Source organism: Haliotis rufescens, unplaced genomic scaffold (assembly GCF_023055435.1).
Source record: "Haliotis rufescens isolate VD_foot unplaced genomic scaffold, xgHalRufe1.0.p SCAF_6, whole genome shotgun sequence".
NCBI classification, from domain to species: Eukaryota; Metazoa; Mollusca; class Gastropoda; order Lepetellida; family Haliotidae; genus Haliotis; species Haliotis rufescens.
In genome coordinates, this window is record NW_025964334.1 from 31,233,156 (window position 1) to 31,253,908 (window position 20,753).

At 42.4% G+C, this 20,753-nt stretch overlaps 1 protein-coding gene across 1 annotated transcript; it reads left to right on the top strand.

Annotated features, from left to right (window-relative positions):
* Nucleotides 1-1,138: 1,138 nt before the first annotated feature.
* On the top strand, nt 1,139-19,983 carry LOC124119159 (G surface protein, allelic form 168-like). The gene is made up of 12 exons (XM_048386332.1): nt 1,139-1,259; nt 2,097-2,196; nt 4,073-4,188; nt 6,797-6,875; nt 8,138-8,259; nt 12,910-12,982; nt 13,157-13,281; nt 13,484-13,556; nt 17,615-17,757; nt 18,376-18,448; nt 18,780-18,901; nt 19,033-19,983. Exons 1-12 carry the CDS (start codon nt 1,223-1,225, stop codon nt 19,101-19,103), a joined length of 1,134 nt encoding a protein of 377 aa, XP_048242289.1. The 5' UTR covers nt 1,139-1,222; the 3' UTR covers nt 19,104-19,983.
* Nucleotides 19,984-20,753: the final 770 nt, after the last annotated feature.

The window sequence follows — 20,753 nt, forward strand, 5'->3', positions numbered from 1 at the left end:
GAAGATCTATTTAACCCCGGATCTTCACGGGTCCAAGATGAGGTATTTCTGAACGATGATTGAAAAGAGGTAAGAGAAACCTGTCGTATGACGAGCGTATTATTTTTTTCACTTCTGTAACAAGAACTGCCATTAAACATAAATCGCTAATATATATTTGCAGTTAGATACGTTCATACAAGACATAGCACCTCGACTCACGCCCTATCGTAATCCACCACACCGTTAGACGATATTTGGATGACCTCCCACCTCGAGATAATTAGTTAATGTTGTTTTACACCGTTGTCAGCAATTTGCAAGTCCTAATAAAAACGCCTCACATTATTTGTGTCTGAGGGGCGGTCGGGTAGTCTAGTGGTTAAAGCGTCCGTTCGTCACGCCAAAGACCCTGGTTCGATTCCCGACATGGGTACAATGTGTGAAGGCCATTTCTGGTGTCCCCCGACGTGATATTGCTGGAATTTACTCACTATTTGTGTCTAGAACAGAGGAAACAGCGGCTAGTCGCGGGAGCAACGATCCACTCACTCACTATGACAAAACAACATCGAAATCAAACACTGTAGCTGGTTGCACACCCCGCGAAATAACATCGAAACAATGCTTCTGTTGATGAAAGATGCATCTTTAGGACTCACATATTTGTATATGGGATATAAGTATCTGCATTTCGAGATTGAATGGCGATCATGCCGTAGCGTTTAACAAAACCTAGTTGTTTTTGATAAAACAGATAAGTCCACGTGCGTCCATTTTTTCAAGATTTATTGTCAAGCATGTCATTTAACCAAGGATAAGTGAATCCTATAAAATCGATAGAATGTGAGGATTGAAAACGGGACTGAGTCATCGTTTCAAGCACATGTTTACACCCGTAACCTCCGCAACGATTGATAAAATATGGATATTGACAGGAAGAAGCTTGCATGCATGGTTGCAGGAATCAGACAAACGATTGGTGAGATCACACGTCCCTGATTGTTATATCCAGATAGCTGTCAGGTGGGCTATCCGTCCCCAAACATTTAAATATATTCAACACAACATCCTTGTTTGAAATACTGTCCAATTACTGAGAGGTATTGGCGTAAAGGTATAGAAACATGTGACACAATAATGCAGTGTCATGGTAACGGGGGTTACTTATGGGGATGCGCGCTGTGCCAAGTTGCAGTTCCTACCCAACATTCCACATCAGTGTTTTCCGTCTTAATCATCAATGATGTCGAGACAGGGCGTAGCTGCTCTCCTTCTGGGTGAGTTAAGTTGAAAGATAGTCATAGTATTGTTTATGCACGTGCTAGTGGGACATAACTCTCTCTTTCTATCTCACTGTTAAGTATTATAAATGTCTCGTTTTAAACACAAGAATAATGTAATCGTCATATCTTTTACAGATTTCTTTTTAGTTTATTCCTGCTGAGAAAGTCTCAAGGATTTTAATGATTTTTAAAAAAAGATTATATTTAACAAATTCTTATTTCAGAATTTACATTTGCGTAAAATTAATACTGATGGTTTTATATCAACCACCTTTGAACACATGTTTCCATGGGGACATGATCAGTGTAGATGCCACAAGTACAGGGAATAACCTTCTACTTATCCATGACTATAGTGTTTTATTATTCGATATTATCGTGTTAACATTAACTTTTTTAGGAGCGCAGTAACGTTTGCGCGCACGCACGCACGCACGCACGCACGCACGCACGCACACACACACACACACACGTGTCACGTGTTACATGTAGCAATGACATGTAACGTGCTCACATGTTTAATATCCCTTCTGAAGTAAGGTCATTATGAGACAGAACAGTGTTTTCATGACTCATCATTTGATTTGTATCAGAGAAGCATATTGAGATTCGCCTATGTATATATATATATATATACAGATTATTTAGACCCGATGTCATACACGGCGACTAAATTGGATCAGCTTGGTGACTATCGTAACCCGAGGCGGGGCGTTTCTCAAAATGTCAACCACAGCTATATCTAGGCCGCAGTGATGCAGCCCGAGTACTGCTGACTGTGACTAACATTCTTTTGTAATTTTTTTGTAACAGATTTCATTTTGTTTCCAGTTTTCTTTCCCGTCGCCTTGTCAAAGACTTGCACTGTCTGCATGACAGAGTATGCCGGAGACAAGACTAATGCGGGTACAAACAACACTCAAAAATGCACGTGAGTGAATTTGTTTGCGCAATAAGGGTGTATACCCCAAGGTAAGCAGAGCTTTAATTTGTGTTCTAGTATGTTGTTAAATGTTTGAAGGCGAGATTTATTTTACAACTTACTCTTGGTTTTACCTTTAAATGAATCAGTTCCTGATGTCCAGGTTTGAATATTTACATGTATCCTTAACTGCTGCTCTGTGTCAAAAGTTCACAAGTGAAACATTTTAACCATCCTCTCTACTGTCAGCAACTTTTTGATGCTAATGAAAGACGAAACAATGAAAGTAAAGGATACTAAGGGGACGAATAGCTGGCTTAGAGTTAGACGTTAACATAAAAACTCGCTGGAGTTGATGAAGTGAGGTGAGGTGAGGTGAGGTGAAATGGGGTTTTACGTCGCGTCCAAGATTATTGCACTCACATAGCGACGTGCATGTACGTGTGTGTGTTTGTGTGGCTGCTTGTACTGGTCCGGACTGATGCCGATTTATAGTGCTAGCTCACTGAGATACCATGCCGCAGTTTAACATGAATACCCCACTCAGACACAGTATACTGACTCCGAGCCGACCAGTCCTTGTTTTAGCCCCTTAATGCCGAGCGCCAGACAGGGTAACAACAAATACCATCTTTTAACGTCTTTTGGTATGACGCGGCCGGGAATCGAACCCCGGACCTTCCGCTCTTCGGGCGGACGCTCTACCACTAGACCGCGGAGGCGGTCCTGGAGTTGATGAAGGAATAATGTTTAAGGTCTGCAAGATGCATCATCGACAAAGGATTCCTACGTGCACAGATAAAATGTCGCTATGATCACACCCGTGGGATTTCGGGTGGGAATTTAGGTACCCAGCAAACTATGCATTGTCTGTGTGAAATGATATACATTATATACGTACCCGAGGAATACGAATTTTAATTAAATGAGACTAATTAGTATGAAACCGAACTGTGATGGATAACGTTAGAAGTAATCAAGTTCTGTAATAAACTTCACTTGACATTTTCCCATTGATTTGCTCTAGGTACAAGATAATAACTGATTATAAAAGTTCATCTGAAACAGCTTGACCGACAGCATGTTTTACAGTACTTTAACACCCGTGAAGATTCCGGGGTAGAATAGGTTTTCAGCAACCCATGCTTGCCGTAAAAGGCGACTATGCTTGTCGTAAAAGGCGACTAACGGGATCGGGTGGTCAGGCTCGCTGATTTGGTTGATGCATATCATCGATCCCAATTGCGTGGATCGATGCTCATGATGTCAATCACTGGAATGTCTGGTCCAGACTCGATTATTTACAGACGGCCATCATATAGCTGGAATATTGCTGAGTGCGGCGTAAAACAACAAACAAACAAACAAATGAAGGCCGACTTGTGTTTCGTGTCTTGATGGAGTGGTATTTGCCAAAAGGCACGTACGAAGACACTAAAAGCTCAAATCGTGGTCGAGGGAAAACAAACAAACAAGCATTACTTTAACGCAACGATGTGGTGTTTATTTGTAATATAATCCGGGAAAAATGAAAAATATATGTCACTCACATGATGCAACCTAAGTAGTGCCGTAAGAGGCGACTACACATGAGTCGGTTACTAGTAGTGAAACTCGGTGACTTGGTTGATTTTTACACCCGGGTCAGAACTGGTCTTCAGCAACCTATGCTTGTCGAAATCGGCGTCTAACGGGTTCATGTAACCGTATACTAATTACGTGACCATATGCTCATGACTCCAGACGCCGTGATATAGCTAGGATGTTGAGGAGTGCGGCGTTAAACAAACTAACAAACATGCATTTGAGCGGTCCAACGCGCATTCATTGAATTATTTGAACTCATATCTGGATAAAGGAGGAGTTGTTGTTTCTTCTGTTTTAGTGCCCTCAGCACCTACCTGACTTGTCTCGAGACCTCTGCTAAAGGTGAAGCTGGGTGTCCACTAACAGGTGCTGACGCAGGCGCCATCGAGACTGATTACACAGGCGCCGCTTGCTGTAAGTCCCTAGACATGTATATGGAAATGCATTTGAAAAATCTGGGTCTTTTAGCGGGACCAGTGATGTTGTGTCAATGGAAAACTGCATTGTGGACTGTGGCTACGATAAAGATTATGTAAACAATACTGTTTCTTCTCAACTAACGAGATCGGCGGGTGAGTCAAGGTGTTAAAGCGAAATCTCGTCACGCCCGGGTTCGATTCACCGCATGTGATGCCCCTAATATGATGCTTCTGGAAGCTCACTCTTGTTAATTAAGCTTTGAGCTTTGGTGAATTAATAATTGTGTCATTTCTACGCTGTTTGTGTGCACTCATCTATATGACGGCGGTCTGTAAATGATCGAGCCGGAATTCCCTCGTGTCAGGATGGTTGGGTAGTCTCGTTGTGTGGCTGTTTGTACTAGTCCGGCCTATTGCCGGTTTTATAGTGCTAGCCCACTGAGCTACCATGCCGCAGTTTAACGTGAATACCCAACTCAGACACAGTGTACTGACTCTGAACCGATCAGTCCTTTTTGTACGTACCCCCTTGATGCCGAGCGTCAGCTACGGTAACAACAAGTGCTATCTTTGATCGCCTTTTGGTATGACGCGGCCGGGGCCCGAACGCCGGCCTTCCGCTTTTCGGGAAGAAGCTCTTTCCACTAGACCACGGAGGCGATTAGTGACGTCTAGAGTATATAGAGAAGGGAAACCGTAATTTGATGACCTCGGCCTGTAATTAATCGACCCTGGTCCAGACAATCACGTCATTGATATTATGATCAACGTCCTACGCCATCGTTGAACGACGACCCACAATCGACCAAATCACCGGGCCTGGCCACCCGATTATATACATTCTCCTCTTACGACCAGCATAGGTTAATGGGGAACCATTCTAACCGCCCGCCTCCGTGGCCTAGTGGTAGAGAAACGCCCGGCGAGCGGAAGGTCCGGGGTTCGATCCCCGGCTGCTTCATACAAAAAGACGTTAAAAGGTGGTACTTGTATTTACCCTGCCTGGCGATAGGCATTAATGGGCTGAAACAAGGACTGGTCGACAGGGAGTCAGTGCACTGTGTCATTTTAAACTGCAGCATGGTATAAAATCAGCATTAGTCCGGACTAGTACTAGTAAACGCACTCATAAGGTACCCTGTATCTAAGCGAAGCTCAATTGTTGTAACTACATAACAAATTATTCCATCCTAGACGCAAAATGTGCTTTGTTATTCATTGGCAAGACGACTGATGAATTAAACTTATTAGTAATGTATAATTATCACCGAATCCTACAATTAGGCTATTAGAATGGGATGTTGTGTTCATATTCGTAATATAAAATCATAATCAGTTAACAACAGTTCAGTTTGTTGTAAAATGTTAAATCCACAAAAACTAAAAAGAAGTTATGGTGTGTGTTATGAAACATATTCTTTGCACACCCTAACGCTTGATGAGTGATGACGTATGGCAACAGTGACACAGGACAACAGTGGACAAGTGTCCAATATGAAGACATTACACTGAAAATGACAAAGTCAAGAACATGAGAACTCTGTCAGCCGAAGGATTTCTACAGAATAACTTTGGGTTGTCACGGCAAATAGTACTACAGGATTGGGAGAAAATCCCACATCATTACGCTGCCACCGTTTTTGTTGGCTCTCCCATCAGTTCAGTACCGCATAAATCGCTATACTCAACGCTGTTCTAATACTGTAAATATGGATAAAACAAAGTTCTTGTTATAAAACGGTTGTAACGTATCAATAAAAGACAAAATGTCATTATCAAAAGAGTATCTAAAGATATTTTGTCATTTTATTAATACGTAGGTGTATATTTTATAACAAAACTAACTTGGTCAAATAATGCACGTAAACAAATAGTAGGCATTTTAAAATGTCTTAGAGTTTTTGACAATATTACAATGCTGACGTTCAAATATTTGATGCAAAGTAAGCCTGATTTATATTGTATGGATCAGATACGTGGGGCCTGAAACATTGATATATATATGCATGTAAATAGCTTTCTTAAAATCTAGCACACAGCACTCAAGGCTGGCATGATGATTGTGGAAGGGTTCTCATGTACGAGGGGCGTTCAGTAAATTTTGCAACTTCAATATAAGACCAAGTAACAGCATATCTTTTGCACTTGTATTTTTCAATATAATCTTCATTCACCTCAATACACTTATTCCATTTGTCCTTCAAGCTTTTAATACCACTTTTATAGAAATCTGCAGATTGGCCCTCTAACCACACCTCTGTGGCAGCCTTTATGTCCTGGTCATCCTAGAAGCGTCCTCCACGTAGTGCAGATTTCATTTGCCAGAACAGGAAATAGTCACTAGGTGCTAAGTCTGGGCTGTAGGGTGGGTGATTTACCTGTAAAAATCAGTTACAGTTACAGTTAACTGTAACTTTGCAGAATTGGATAGATCGTAACATCGTTTAAGTAAATATCGTATTTAAAACATCGAACACGGCGCGTAAGTATGGTTTATTTGCACTTTAGTCCTGTCTGTCAATTTCAAAGGCAGAAACGAAATACAGCCTGGCGGATATAGGATTGAATATTTTGAAAAGGGAATTTACTTTATTCTGTTACAGCGGAAACGTTCACTGAAACCTGTGTTTGTCAGAAGACCTTCTGGGGGACTGTCCAGGCAGATGAAACTGCTACCTGCACGTGAGTATGCCAAATACATGTATATCTTCACGTCAAAGCAGCGGGGCACTGGTGTCCCTGTCGTCTAAGGCGCCGCGATTCGCCGTGCAGAGTTGCGTCCCTTGGTAGACACGCCAGAAACCTATGATTGTGAGTTCGAATCCCGGCTCGCCCCGATTATGTTTCTAGGTTTGTCAGCACCATACCCGTGCTCTAGGATTTCGACGAAGTGGTAAACGTCTGAGACCTGCATCACTTAGGGCTTTCCTCCCACATTAAGCTGACACGCCGTGATATAACTGGAATACTGTTAAAAGCGACGTTAAATCCAACTCCCTCACTCACTCACTCACTCACTCACATCAAAGCATAACTGGTGAGCATAAGCGACCATAACACAACCTCTCTACATCAACTTCATCAATTGTCACGTTCACTTTCTGATACATGCTTTAAAAAATATGTTTTAGCTCTTTCTTGAATATGAGCAACTGCATGGATAAATAGTGATTATTTCATGTAAGTCAAGGCGTTCTTGAATTGACGTGTGTAATACTTCATGGGTTTAGTCTTGTCGGATATACCTTTGGTTTTATTCATGGGCAGAATGAGTACTAGTATTTATCTCGACTAGTCTAAACTGTTTAATATTTTCCCCCAATTGGATCGAGGATTTAAAAAGGAATTGTATATTCCGTGCCTGGAATCTTTCAGGCACGGAATATACTATTCCTTTTCGCGATCGAATTTTGCTGCATTTGCCTGCCATATGTGAATTGTGATACCATGAATGGCAACTTTGCACTCAAGATGATGAATTAGTTTTTGGCACAGAGAAAATAACTGATAAAATCACTGAATAGCTGAATGAATGTGCACAGTTACGCCCCTTAACCACCAGGAAGCGCTGGGTGTGGTACTTGATCTCTCAGCACAATATCCGTCTACGAACTTCGTCACTTTGAACTTTCCTCGTACATTACGCTGACACGTCGTGGTATTGTAACTGAAATGTTGTTGAAAGCGACGGTTAAATCCCAGCCTACTCACTTCTGAATTTCTTTGGGTTAACAGTATTTCAGTTATGTTAGAGCGTGCCAAATTTATGTTGGGGGAAAACAAAAGAGACGCAGGTCGTGGACGTTTGCTCCTTTGGTACAATCCATCAACACCACCAACAGCGGATCCTGACACGGCTAAGGGACACCACTATGAACAACAAATGGTGTCTTTAGACCACTTATACACCAGAACCCCCCACTGTACTTTACCCTTGTCCACAGGGAAGCCAGGAAGTACCTGACTTGTCTGAAGGGGAAGACTACTATGACTTGTGACGGCACTTCCTCTGTTGCTACTCTGACTGCTGGTGTGGAGACAAGGATGAAGGCACTCACTGGATGCAGTATGTACCCTTCATTGTATACTCCCAATGGATAGGAGAATCACATTTGAAAGCACACTGATGGATGGCCTATTATAATACATATGTAATAATTGATTTGAAAAGGATTTGGGGGTGTTTATGTCACTACCGCAAAGACTACCGTCAGTGAGTGCCGAATATTCTTGACTGACTTGTGTGGATCTTAAGCCAGAGGCATTTAAACCAGTCACAAATCAAAAATCAAATCAGTTTTCCAGTTCAAATCTCATACATGCTGTCATCGCTTTACCACTCAACTGAAGGTGTTACCCCACTGATTATGTTATTATAGTACCGACCTTATAGATCATATTTCATTACCACCTGATTGACGTGAACGATTGGTCGAAGGTCGTGTTTTGGAGCTTGTGCAGAGTACCGCCCGTTTGCTGCCAGGCCCCGCTTTCCTGCATTCGAAATAATAATCACTATGTGACTGGGATAATGCACATGCGATTTTTAAGCTAACACTTACACTGGAAACACAGAGCAAAGAAAGCCAACCTTTTCCTAATCGTGTTAATCTGTGATGATGTTTACGAGGATGTTTGGTGTAATTCTTTTTATATCTTGAGATGGTTGTAGAAAGCATATGTAAAATTTTACGAGGGGCGTTCAATAAGTTTTGCAACTCCAATATAAGACCAATATGATCTCCATTCACCTCAATACACTATTTCCATTTGTCCTTCAGGCTTTTAATACCACTTTTATAGAAATCCGCAGATTGGCCCTCTAACCACGCCTCTGTGGCAGCCTTTATGTCCTCGTCATCCTGGAAGCGTCTTCCACGTAGGACAGATTTCATTTGCCGGAACAGGAAAAAGTCACTAGGGGCTAAGTCTGGGATGTAGGATGGGTGATTTAACTGTTCGAATCCACATTCCCATATGGCGGCCTGAGCATTTCTCGACTTGTGAACCGGAGCGTTGTCATGCAAAAGTAGAATACCACGTGTTAACATCCCTCGGCGTTTCTGGCAAATAGATTTTCGCAATTCTTTCATTACATTAGCATAATACTGTCCATTGATTGTAGTTTTTGGCGGCATGTAATCAATCAGTAATAAGCCTCTTGCAACCAAAAATATGGTGGCCATTACCTTGCCAGCCGATGGTTGAGTGCCAAACTTCCTCGGAGGCGGAGAATTGGGGTGCTTTCATTGCATGAATTCCAATTTAGTTTCTGGGTCCCATTGGTGGATCCATGTTTCATCACCTGTCACTAGACGAGAAAGAAATCCGGCTTCATCAGCAGTATAGGGATCCAGGAGGTCTCGGCAACTTTCAGTTCTCTGATGGCGATCTTGAGCTCTGAGGTTTCTTGGTACCCATCTAGCAGGTACTTTGGATATACCAAGATGCTCATGAATAATGGTTCCAACAGTTCCAACTGATATTTGGAATTTACACTGGTAGCATGTGATAGGATGTGACACGCCATGTTGCAAGATGTGTGAAGGGCCTGGTAGCATGTGGTAGGATGTGACACACCATGTTGTAAGGTGTGTGAGGGGCCTGGTAGCATGTGGTAGGATGTGACACACCATGTTGTAAGGTGTGTGAGGGGCCTGGTAGCATGTGGTAGGATGTGACAGACCATGTTGTACGGGGCCTGGTAGCATGTGGTAGGATGTGACACACCATGTTGTAAGGTGTGTGAGGGGCCTGGTAGCATGTGGTAGGATGTGACACACCATGTTGTAAGGTGTGTGAGGGGCCTGGTAGCATGTGGTAGGATGTAACAGACCATGTTGTACGGGGCCTGGTAGCATGTGGTAGGATGTGACACACCATGTTGTAAGTAGTGTGAAGGGCCTGGTAGCATGTGGTATGATGTGACACACCGTGTTGTAAGGTGTGTGAAGGGCCTGGTAGCATGTGGTAGGATGTGACACACCATGTTGTAAGTAGTGTGAAGGGCCTGGTAGCATGTGGTATGATGTGACACACCGTGTTGTAAGGTGTGTGAAGGGCCTGGTAGCATGTGGTAGGATGTGACACACCATGTTGTATGGGGCCTAGTAGCATGTGGTAGGATGTGACACACCATGTTGTAAGTAGTGTGAAGGGCCTGGTAGCATGTGGTGTGATGTGACACACTGTGTTGTAAGGTGTATGAAGGGCCTGGTAGCATGTGGTAGGATGTGATACACCATGTTGTAAGGTGTGTGAAGGGCCTGGTAGCATGTGGTAGGATGTGACACACCATGTTGTAAGGTGTGTGAGGGGCCTGGTAGCATGTGGTAGGATGTGACACACCATGTTGTAAGGTGTGTGAGGGGCCTGGTAGCATGTGGTAGGATGTGACAGACCATGTTGTTCGGGGCCTGGTAGCATGTGGTAGGATGTGACACACCATGTTGTAAGTAGTGTGAAGGGCCTGGTAGCATGTGGTAGGATGTGACACACCATGTTGTATGGGGCCTAGTAGCATGTGGTAGGATGTGATACACCATGTTGTAAGTAGTGTGAAGGGCCTGGTAGCATGTGGTGTGATGTGACACACAGTGTTGTAAGGTGTGTGAAGGGCCTGGTAGCATGTGGTAGGATGTGATACACCATGTTGTAAGATGTGTGAGGGGCCTGGTAGCATGTGATAGGATGTGACACACCATGTTGTATGGGGCCTGGTAGCATGTGGTAGGATGTGACACACCATATGTTGTAAGGTGTATGAGGGGCCTGGTAGCATGTGGTAGGATGTGACACACCATGTTGTATGGGGCCTGGTAGCATGTGGTAGGATGTGACACACCATTTTGTAAGGTGTGTGAAGGGCCTGGTAGCATGTGGTAGGATGTGACACACCATGTTGTAAGTAGTGTGAAGGGCCTGGTAGCATGTGGTAGGATGTGACACACCATATGTTGTAAGGTGTATGAGGGGCCTGGTAGCATGTGGTAGGATGTGACACACCATGTTGTATGGGGCCTGGTAGCATGTGGTAGGATGTGACACACCATTTTGTAAGGTGTGTGAAGGGCCTGGTAGCATGTGGTAGGATGCGACACACCATGTTGTAAGTAGTGTGAAGGGCCTGGTAGCATGTGGTAGGATGTGACATACCATATTGTAAGGAGTGTGAGGGGCCTGGTAGCATGTGGTAGGATGTGACACGCCATGTTGTAAGGTGTGTGAAGGGCCTGGTAGCATGTGGTAAGATGTGACACACCATGATGTATGGGGCCTGGTAGCATGTGAAAGGATGTGACACACCATGTTGTATGGGGCCTGGTAGCATGTGGTAGGATGTGACACATCATATGTTGTAACGTGTGTGAGGGGCCTGGTAGCATGTGGTAGGATGTGACACACCATGTTGTATGGGGCCTGGTAGCATGTGGTAGGATGTGACACACCATTTTGTAGGGTGTGTGAAGGGCCTGGTAGCATGTGGTAGGATGTGACACACCATTTTGTAAGGTGTGTGAAGGGCCTGGTAGCATGTGGTAGGATGTGACATACCATATTGTAAGGTGTTAGGGGCCTGGTAGCATGTTGTGAGATGTGACACACCATTTTGTAATGTGTGTTAGGGGCCTGGTAACATGTGGTAGGATGTGACACACCATGTTATAAGATGTGTGAGGGGCCTGATAGCGTGTGTCAGGATCTAACTCGCCATGTTATAAGATGTGTGATTGCCTGGTAGCGTGTGTCAGGATCTAACATGTCATATTGTTAGATGTGTGATGACCTGGTAGTGTGTGTAAGGATCTAACATGCCATGTTATAAGATGTGTGATTGCCTGGTAGCGTGTGTCAGGATCTAACATGTCATATTGTTAGATGTGTGATGACCTGGTAGCGTGTGTCAGGATCTAACACGCCATGATGTAAGATGTGTGATTGCCTGGTGGCGTGTGTCAGGATCTAACACGCCATGTTGTAAGATGTGTGAATGCCTGGTGGCGTGTGTCAGGATCTAACAGGCTATGTTATAAGATGTGTGATTGCCTGGTAGCGTGTGTCAGGATCTAACACGCCAGGATATAAGATGTGTGATTGCCTGGTAGCGTGTGTCAGGATCTAACATGTCATATTGTTAGATGTGTGATGACCTGGTAGCGTGTGTCGGGATCTAACACGCCATGATGTAAGATGTCTGATTGCCTGGTGGCGTGTGTCAGGATCTAACACGCCATGTTGTAAGATGTGTGATTGCCTGGTAGCGTGTGTCAGGATCTAACATGTCATGTTGTAAGATGTGTGATTGCCTGGTAGCATGTGGCAGGATCTAATACGCCATGATGTAAGATGTTTGATTGCCTGGTAACGTGTGTCTCAATAATCTGCATTGGTAGGATTGTGATCGCGGTGATGATTCACTGTATTTGACCGAACCACCATGTGCTACAGCGTATTTCATGCCTCTGTAGTTATGTTTTCGAACGTATCATCACCACAGTGGACAGGCGCGGCAATATATAGAGTTGTGTCCCCCAACTGTGTCAGGATCCGCTGGGAGATTTCTTTCCCGGATTATAATCCTCGGGTCCCTTAACAAACAGGAAAAAAACACTCTTTAACCTGTAATCCCACCTTCGGCTTGAAGCCGTGATTTAAATGAAATAATATAAAATAATTCCGCGTTGAACCTAACTCACTCACGCGTTGTATATTTCAGCTGTCAGTCCCGCCTGCCAGTGTCAGATTAACGCCATGAAGGCTGACATGTCAACAGACGCCAAGAAATGCACGTGTGTATAATTGAGTTAAAATGTAGTTCCAATCACATCACGATCACTCTTAAAATGAAACATAAAGATGACATATATAAAAGCTTACTACATATGCGTCGCTATAGGGCTGAAATGCGACGTTAATTTTTAACTCAATCACTAGCATGTATGTATTTATTACATATTTGTCAGCGCCTACAAGACCCAGTATGCCTGCCTGTATGGGTTGAGTACCGGGGGCACGTGTGATACAGGGACGACTCTCACCGCTCTGAAGACTGCCGCTGCAGCTTCTGTCACTGGTGCAACATCATGCAGTGAGTGTTGTTGATGCAGGGGCGTTGTTAAGCAACCTTCTAGCTTTTCTATATTACCTCTGATGCATATGTTCACTGACTGATTCAGTAAAATTACATTGACAAATCACATCAGCTTAAAGAAATCGTGACATTTGTTTACATAAAATAGGTTCATTTACTTTAAAGAATAGTTATTGATTTAAGCATCTATTCTTTAAAGCGTTCGATGACACATGTGCATGTCAGAGAAGCTACGACGCGGCCGCCAAGGACAACGCTGCAGCACAATGCACGTATGTAATTATAATAACCATTACCATCTCACCAGTCACAGAAGTATTGTGAAAATAGTTTGGTTATCATTGCAAATGCCTGTGCACTCAAAAACTACATCCATAAAAATTAGGTAGGGGGTGTTGTTTGTAAACAGTTATTAACAGGGAGGGAGTCTTTTGAAAAACACATCCGACTGAAATACATGTAATATAACGTGTAATATACACACCTGAAAACATGTTAAGCACCTCCTGCCATAAGATGTCACCAATGTCAACTGAAATGACAATGATGAGTATGACAAGAATGGTGTTTCATCGTTAAGATGGGACAGTTGGTGTTTGCCAGTGACGTCAGAAATCACCATGGCATATACGTGCAGCATTCCACTCATGCATTTCTCTAAAGTAGGTATTTAAATCCGCAGTCTTGCAATGTTTAGTCAGTCCCTGTGTACAGGAATGCATCCTACAGGGTTGTCCTTCACAGCTATCGCGTGTTAACTTGGCTATCATTACACAGTAGTCTGTTTGGTCTAACCAATGCTGTGATCAGATCGCTGTTCTTATCTCGTATAGCTCCACAAAGATGGCGACCACCACATATAGGCGACGACTTAGTCAATCAGATAACGAAAACATTTGCTATTTCATCCAACATGACACAATCACATAGGCAATCTTTTGGGGTTTAAAAGATGAAAGATTTTCGTGTCAACAAAGGCAGCGGGTAAATCATTTTCATTCCAAGGTGTACCAGTCGTGGATGTTGATTTTGTGAAACGTTCTTTGATTGGACTATAGATATGGGCGATAGTCCAATCATATTTAGCACAGAAATATGGGCTTGATGTGGGAAGGGTGGAAACAAGACTTTGATAAAAAGTCTAGTTGACACTCTTGCCTCGGGAAGATACGATTAGTACAACGACAGCCATATACAGTGAGGAGCTGTCCTGAAGCAACAATGACTGCCCAATCATTATCCGTCCAGCAGAACGTTCCAGAGCAACAGGAAACGCGTCATCAAACGCTCCCGACTGGCGGATCACCAGCAGAGTTCCGTTTGGTATTTTGTTTTTAGCGCGACGGAATCTGAGACCCTGGAGGAAAATCCATTAGTCGGACGAAAGCAGGTTCCCGACGCATGTCTGGGGTTTTGGAGGAGCATACAGTACAGAAATAAATAGAATATGTACATCAAGAAAGTTGTGTGCGTTTAAATTTAGCAGTGGTAAATACAAATAATACATATTTTGATAGACGTTTAAGCTCGTTTAGTAAAGTTATTGAAAATAGGCTTTTTATTGAAAACACATTTCACCAACTTAAATATCTGCTAGGAATAGTGAAAGTCGATTGTTATCAAAAGCTTGACAAAGAAATATATAATGGAATTCATCAGCTATTGCCGTTACAGAGTGAACATAGACGTTGTTCTCTGGTCAGTAATTTCATTCCAGCACTGTTTTCATTAGTCACTGTGGTGCTAAACATTTTTCCAGGCGTATAATTATCTGAGCCTTTATTAAGCCTTGGTGTATTATATATATGTATATATAGGATAAAGCACGTTCGAGGGTTTTTATCTGCGGGATAAGGGTGTTAGATATGATAACAACCAGAGGGAAATGGTTTTATCTAACTTATAAACAGAAAAAAGAAACTTATTACAACATTTATAAACTTTTATATGTTTTAAACACTTTCCATGAACCTTAGGAAACGGGCGTAAAATATATGTTGCTGGCGTGGGAAGGGTGGAAACAAGAAAGATTTTCGTGTCAACAAAGGCAGCGGGTAAATCATTTTCATTCCAAGGTGTACCAGTCGTGGATGTTGATTTTGTGAAACGTTCTTTGATTGGACTATAGATATGGGCGATAGTCCAATCATATTTAGCACAGAAATATGGGCTTGATGTGGGAAGGGTGGAAACAAGACTTTGATAAAAAGTCTAGTTGACACTCTTGCCTCGGGAAGATACGATTAGTACAACGACAGCCATATACAGTGAGGAGCTGTCCTGAAGCAACAATGACTGCCCGATCATTATCCGTCCAGCAGAACGCTCGAGAGCAACAGGAAACGCGTCATCAAACGCTCCCGACTGGCAGATCACCAGCAGAGTTCCGTTTGGTATGGTGTTTAGCGCGACGGAATCTAAGACCCTGGAGGAAAATCCATTAGTCGGACGAAAGCAGGTTCCCGCATGTCTGAGGGTTTGGAGGAGCATGATTGCTGCCTGTACAACCAGAAACATCTCCCTTATTGGTGAGGCTCGGTATTGATTTCCGGGTTGTACCTCACACGATTGCGAGCTGGTCACCATGTAAGGCGACGTCTTAGGTAATCAGTTCATGTTATCAGATGTCCTGAAAACAGTTGCCCCTCCCCATTTCGACAACCACCCACTCGCCACAGAACTCAGTTTGTGGATGATAAAGACCCCATCGCGCTGGGCAGTGACAGCTTTCCTCTAGAACAACGCTAAGACGACTTGGCCCTTAAAGTGTCAAGATCTGAATCCACTTGGGCACATTTGGGACATCCCTGGGCGTCGTTAGAGGCACTGGAGCCTCCTGTACAGAATCTGCGTGAATTGGAAGCAACTTTCGATCGGGAGTGATTGCAGTTCCCCTTTAGTAGATCCGACGTCAGACTGGATGCGTGATACGGAGGCCGTCATCCGGGCACTTGGAGGGTTAACGTTGGACGACGGGCGTCATCTAGGGACTCAAAGAGACATTTTTATCTTGAAATAGCAACCTGAAATCGTCTTTAATCCACATTTAAAGGGGGTATTGTTTTGTGGTGAGAACATCCCCGGTAGCTGTGCTTCAGTATGTTGATTAAAATCTAACTTCAGGTGTTTTTTTATTGTCAAGGGTTGTACTTACAAGATCACATTCGTTTATCCTAGCTTATTTTGCCAGATTCTTTATTTCTCCATAGACCACCGACGGTGGTACAAGAGCATATATACAGTACAGAAATAAATAGAATATGTACATCAAGAAGGTTGTGTGCATTTAGATTAAGCATTCAAAGTGGTAAATACAAATAATATATATTTTGATAGACGTTAAAGCTCGTTTAGTTAAGGTATTGAAAATGGGCTTTTTATTGAAAACACATTTCACCAACTTAAATATCTGCTAGGAATAAGTGAAAGTCGAAATATATAATGGATTTCATCAGCTATTGCGGGGGAGTTACAGAGTGAACATAGACGTTGTTCTCTGGTCAGTAATTTCATTCCAGCACTGTTTTCATTAGTAACTGTGGTGCTAAACAATTTTCTAGGGGTACAATTATCTGAGCCTTTATTAAGCCTTGGTGTATATATATATCTATCTATCTATCTATCTATCTATATATATATATATATATGTAGGATAAAGCACGTTCGAGGGTTTTTATCTGCGGGATAAGGGTGTTAGATATCATAACAACCAGAGGGAAATGGTTTTATCTAACTTATAAACCGAAAAAAGAAACTTAATACAACATTTACCAACATTTATATGTTTTAAACACTTTCCATGAACCTTAGGAAACGGGCGTAAAATATATGTTGCTGGCGTTCAGTACTTGAAAAATACATATAAATTATAATCATTCTTAAAAGCAATATGATTTATCAGGGTCTCTGTAGAATAGTGATACGCTCACTGGGTTACAGATATGAAGGTTCCCGTGTTCCATCCTCGGGAAAACATTTGTCATTGATTTTATATTTTATTACATTGTGTTCACATGCAAAATAAATATCTCGCAAGAAACATTCATATGTTACAATGTAAACGGAAGATGTGTTAATAAAATCCCGGGGATATTACAACATATAACTAGCAACAATCCCCGAGATATTATATAAAATCCCGGGCATATTATAACAGCCCTGTTTATGAGATTTATTCATGGGGTTTTGGGTTAAAAGTCACGGGATAAACCTCGCGCAGAATATAGAATATTAAAACGATAGTCTTTCGTTAAGAGTGGCATGTATGAAGGTTCGCATGTATCGATGTACTGTACTATTTTACTTACATCTACGTATGTGTTTCGTGTAGTGCCTACAAGGCCGAACTGAACTGTCTCGGGGCAGCAAAGACATCTGCTGGCTGCGACGGATCAACTACTAAAAGCGCTATTGCCACTACAGCCGAGACTGAACGCGCAAAATTGACGACTGCCTCAGCCGCTACCTGCCCAGGTAAATCAGCGAACATACACAGACACAACGACGAAAGTTAAGCGTCAATATTTCTATCCATTCGTGACCAATTGGTGTTATTCCGGGACTCGTGCCACTCTCGTTGGCATTTTTTGGGAACTGGGCTCCGTCTAAGCGCTTAGGGCATAGCTAAAAGAATTGTCAACTCGTGAGACTATTTCAAAACCAGATTCACGTATATTTGCCCCATATATCATATATATTGCAGATGCTATTTCAAACACATGGGATTAAAGTTACTATACAGTATCATTGAACACATTTAACTGCATCTTGGGTATAGTTTTAGATACAAGACGTATGTAAAAGAAAGAAAGAATTACCTGATGGATTGTTTGACAAAGTACTTGAAAACATACATGTAGTTTTTTCTTGGTGTTTATTAGCACCAGGCCTTCACTGGTCTTTGGGATTTCCTTAAAGAGGGACTAAACGAGTTGATAATTCTTTTAACTAGGCCCGTTTGCGGTTAGACGGAACCCAGTTGCATAAATGGCCACGAGGACACGAGTCGCTATTCTCCTTGTCCCGGAATAACTGCTGACTCTCCGTGATACAACTATGCACTTTCCACTTTGATGTGATTTTATATTTCAGCTCCGACCAGTACTTGCCAGTGCGAGATTACCACGGCCAAAGCAGACAACAGCGACAATACCAAATACTGCACGTAAGCCCGGCTTCATAACACCATAATCCTGCAATTTCCAGGTTTAATTTATGAGCTACTTTAAAAATGCTTGAAGGATTAGGACTAAATGACATTTTGGTTACTTTTTTGCGGATGTGATTTGGTATTTGGGGAGATGGGGACTGGGGGAGGTTGAGATGGCTAAAATGACATCCAAGTTAACTAAATAATTACTTCTCTTCCCCAGTCAGGCTTTATTTAATGAGACAAAACCCGGAAATTTTCAAAATATCCAGTTTATGAGCAAATCTCTATGTTGTGGTTCGGTGTCATTCCGTGAGAGATAACGAATGTCGTCTCCGTGTTACAGCGTCCTAAAGACCATGGAAACCTGCCTGTCCGCCATCACTAACACCACCGAGGCCGGATGCACCAGCACCACCCAGGCCACCCTGCTCACCAGCACAAGGGCAATGTACAAGACAGAAAAATGTAAGTGTTCTCTTGGACCTTTATGTTATCACTGGAACGTCACTGGGACATGCTATGGTTTTCTTGCCATAACTATCTGCAACCGCAAAACACTTGATGATCTAAACAAAATATTGACATTCCATTTTCAGGTGCTGCAGACCACGTGACTTTTGTGATGACGTCACTGCTGGTCTCCCTGTTGGCCAGCATGTTTCTGTAAAAGCCTCAACCGGTCGTGCATGAAGTCGACAATTTCTCTTTTTTGTCTCTTCTTCAGAATTACTTAAAATGTCATAACAACGAGCATCTATCATATATCCATATCTCTAAGATACTTAAAGATGAATTTTTCTAAGCTTTTTTAATCGCATGACAAATCGGGTTGACTCATGCAAACATTGTACACCTATTGATATTATTACATTACATTACATGATGTGGCTGAAGCTTATGACGTGACCAGCGCTATGTAGCTTGTCACTGACCGCAGAAAACTGACCACATAAATAGAATCTTACGCGCAAACGTTGTAAACTAATATTCCAAACTCCAATTAAAAGACAGATCGACTAATGCTCAGTTAACATAAACTTTATTTAGATTCGTTTAATATCTCAATGGCTTACTGTATACCTCAATATAACAGCAAGACAATGAAACCAATGGAATATTGTTGTTGTTTCTTATTTCGTGCCTGCCTGTAAGGCCTTACACCTTTAGAACATGACATTCACAGCTACAATATACTGAAACACTAGAACATACTTACAATGATACAATTATCCTTCGGATTTCATTCATTTTAGTATTGTACATTATTTGACAAGAATTTCTGAGTTGTATGTTTGTCCTCAGTCACGTGAAGATGTTGGGACGCCATCCCAGAGAACAAAACGGCTGCGATGCACGACGTTAATACCCGTCGTCGTTGCTTATCAACGTTTTCTCAGCATGTAAAACTCGATGACATCGGTATATCTATAAAACTGTCTTGATGTTTGTATATTTCAACCCACGTGGTCCGTGCCCTGATGACGTGTTGAGTTACTGATTGTAAATGTCAGTTGTTCCACTGAAATAAACGGTACTGATCGCGAAAACATGTGTTTGTGTTTATATCTGTTGTTGTTTGTTGTTTAACGCCGCACTCAGCAATATTCCAGCTGTATGACGGCGGTCTGTAAATAATCGAGTCTCGACTAGACAATCCAGTGATTGATATGAACATCGATCCACGCAAAACGGATACATTGACATGCATCGACCAAGTCATCGAGCCTGATCACCCGATCCCGTTAATCGCCTTTTACAAGCATAGTCACCTTTTACGGCAAGCATGGGTTGCTGAAGACCTTTTCTAACACAGATCTTACAATGAGTAAAAATATAAAAACCAGGCTTTGACTGTTGTCAGCAGAACAATATTTATTGCGTAGTTGTATCTAGCCTCCACACAGAAGTCGTAATTCAACATTAAACTAACGTTTTTTGCTTCAACAAAATAAGTAAATGCCCTATCGTATCATTGGATTTTCTGGTTCATCACTTTCTTGACTGGTCTGTTTACAGGTCTCCGTCCCATGACACGCGGCGTCAGGTTACAAACAAACTGTTTTGCGTACATTGTGTAGGACGGGGCATGCTTACCCTTTTCGCGAACACCTGGTGTCATCGCTGATTTTGTGTGATACATTACATATAATTTCCTCCTCTAATTTGGCTTTTACGCCCAATGGAATCTATTTCGGTGGAGATAATCGAGACTGGTTATTCTCTTCTTTGAGAGGCATCTAGAAGTTGAAGTACTTAGTAAGGATACGATATATGGATGAACAAGTTCTTTATAACAACAAGCGTACAGTCGACGAAG